The 1,794-nt window shown below is 24.6% G+C and overlaps 1 protein-coding gene across 4 annotated transcripts in view; it reads left to right on the top strand.

Annotated features, from left to right (window-relative positions):
- The window catches only part of LOC108693166 (nucleosome-remodeling factor subunit NURF301), a 20,221-nt gene that overhangs the window by 17,792 nt on the left and 635 nt on the right, over positions 1-1,794 (top strand). For all 4 annotated transcript variants that reach the window (XM_018201955.1, XM_018201956.1, XM_018201954.1 and 1 more), the window contains exons 22-23: positions 1,089-1,284; positions 1,605-1,689. In XM_018201955.1, coding sequence (XP_018057444.1) covers positions 1,089-1,284; positions 1,605-1,689 — 281 coding nt within the window. The remainder of the gene's footprint in view (positions 1-1,088; positions 1,285-1,604; positions 1,690-1,794) is intronic.

Below are 1,794 nucleotides of genomic sequence, written 5' to 3'. Positions count from 1 at the left end.
ATATATATATATAAAATAAATGTTAATTTTTTCTAAGTATATTATTTTAATTATATACACATTTATTTATGCATGCCTTAGTATTTTTAATGTAGTTGATATGCAATGCTAATATTTAATATAAAGTTATATAACTAATATAATTAATTTTATATTTCTAATTATCTATTTTTTATTATACAAGTAACAGAGCGAATTTCTTGAAAAGGCTTTCTAGGCTTTCTAGACTAATTTCTTGAAAAATACGCATTTTCTTGAAAAATGTCAGACAAAAGTTATTATAGGGTTCTAAATGATGCATTTCATGGTAGTGTGAATATGAATAATATTCTTGAATAACATTATCAAGATCACGTAAAGATTACCTTGAAATTTTTTAACGGGGGACTACCATTTTATATTACATATTCTTGTAGCTGACATTAAGAGCTTTTTAAAATTTATAATAAAGTTATTTTGTATTAAAAATTCTCCAGATATAAGACTTGAAAGTTACAATACTACCGACATTAGCATTCTATAAGGTATCCAACTGGTGAATAAAACTTTATAAATATTGTTCGTAGTCAGGATATTAACAATATATCGAGGTCAAGGACATTGGAAGTTATTCTTCTTATATTTACACCAAAAATTCATTTTTACGTTAAAAATAAAAGTAAGAAAAACAATTTCCAGTGGCCTTGACCTTGACATATGTTGTTAAGATCTGATTGTAAACAATATTCAGAAGGTTTTAGTTGTCAATCTGACAATTTGGAAAATAATGGCGATGCTGTAATTTTCAAGTCTTATAATTTAAAAAGTTCTTAATGAAAATTAAATTATACAACTTGTTTTAAAAAGTTCTTGACATTTTTATTACAAAAACATGTAATAAAAAATGATAATTTCCGTTAAAAAATTTCGAAGTGATCTTTACATGATAATGCTATTCAAGGTCATACTCACATGAAATACTCTACTTAGAATCCTAAAACTTTTTTCAAGAAAATGTATATTTTTCAAGAAACTTGGTACTTGGTATGATCGCTATTACACCATATATAATTAATACATTTAAAATAACGCATTTATCCTTTTTTAAGATTTTACATATGTTGTGACAAATGCCAAGATTGGTTCCACGGTCGATGTGTTGGTATTCTTCAATCAGAAGCCGACAACATTGACGAATACGTTTGTCCAAATTGTCAACGTAATTCTTCGGTCAACTTCGCTAATATGAAGAACCTTAACGCAAAAGATCTTGATCTGTTGAAGAAATTAATTAAACAAATACAGGTAATGTACTATCTTTATTTATAGAATAGTATCGATATGCTTTCTATAAATTGTTTTAATTCTAGTGAAAAATACATCTTCAATAAAGATTCTAAAATATAGTAATTATGTAGTTATTAAAAATTATTATTTAAAATAAATTTATTATTTATGATTGTTTTATTTATTATTCATTAAAATAAAATAGAGATGAAAAAAATAAATAAAATATTCTGTTGGAAATAATAAAACACTTTGCCAGGATTAGATTAAAAATCTTAATTTAAGAGAGGATTAACATTCAAACCTATTATTCAAAATGTACAATTTATTTGTTTTAGGCTCATAAAAGTGCATGGCCATTTATGGAACCAGTAGATCCTAATGAAGCGCCAGATTATTACAAAGTGATAAAAGAACCAATGGGTAAATATTTCGTAATTAATATATATATCACATCAGTAATCTATTTTTTTCCTTAGCTAAATTATCTTGATACGAAAGCATAATATATTTTCTTTTAAATGATAA

Source organism: Atta colombica, unplaced genomic scaffold, assembly GCF_001594045.1.
Source record: "Atta colombica isolate Treedump-2 unplaced genomic scaffold, Acol1.0 scaffold88, whole genome shotgun sequence".
NCBI classification, from domain to species: domain Eukaryota; kingdom Metazoa; phylum Arthropoda; class Insecta; order Hymenoptera; family Formicidae; genus Atta; species Atta colombica.
Note: the sequence above shows the minus strand (reverse complement) of the source record. Positions and strands in the feature narration are given on the sequence as shown.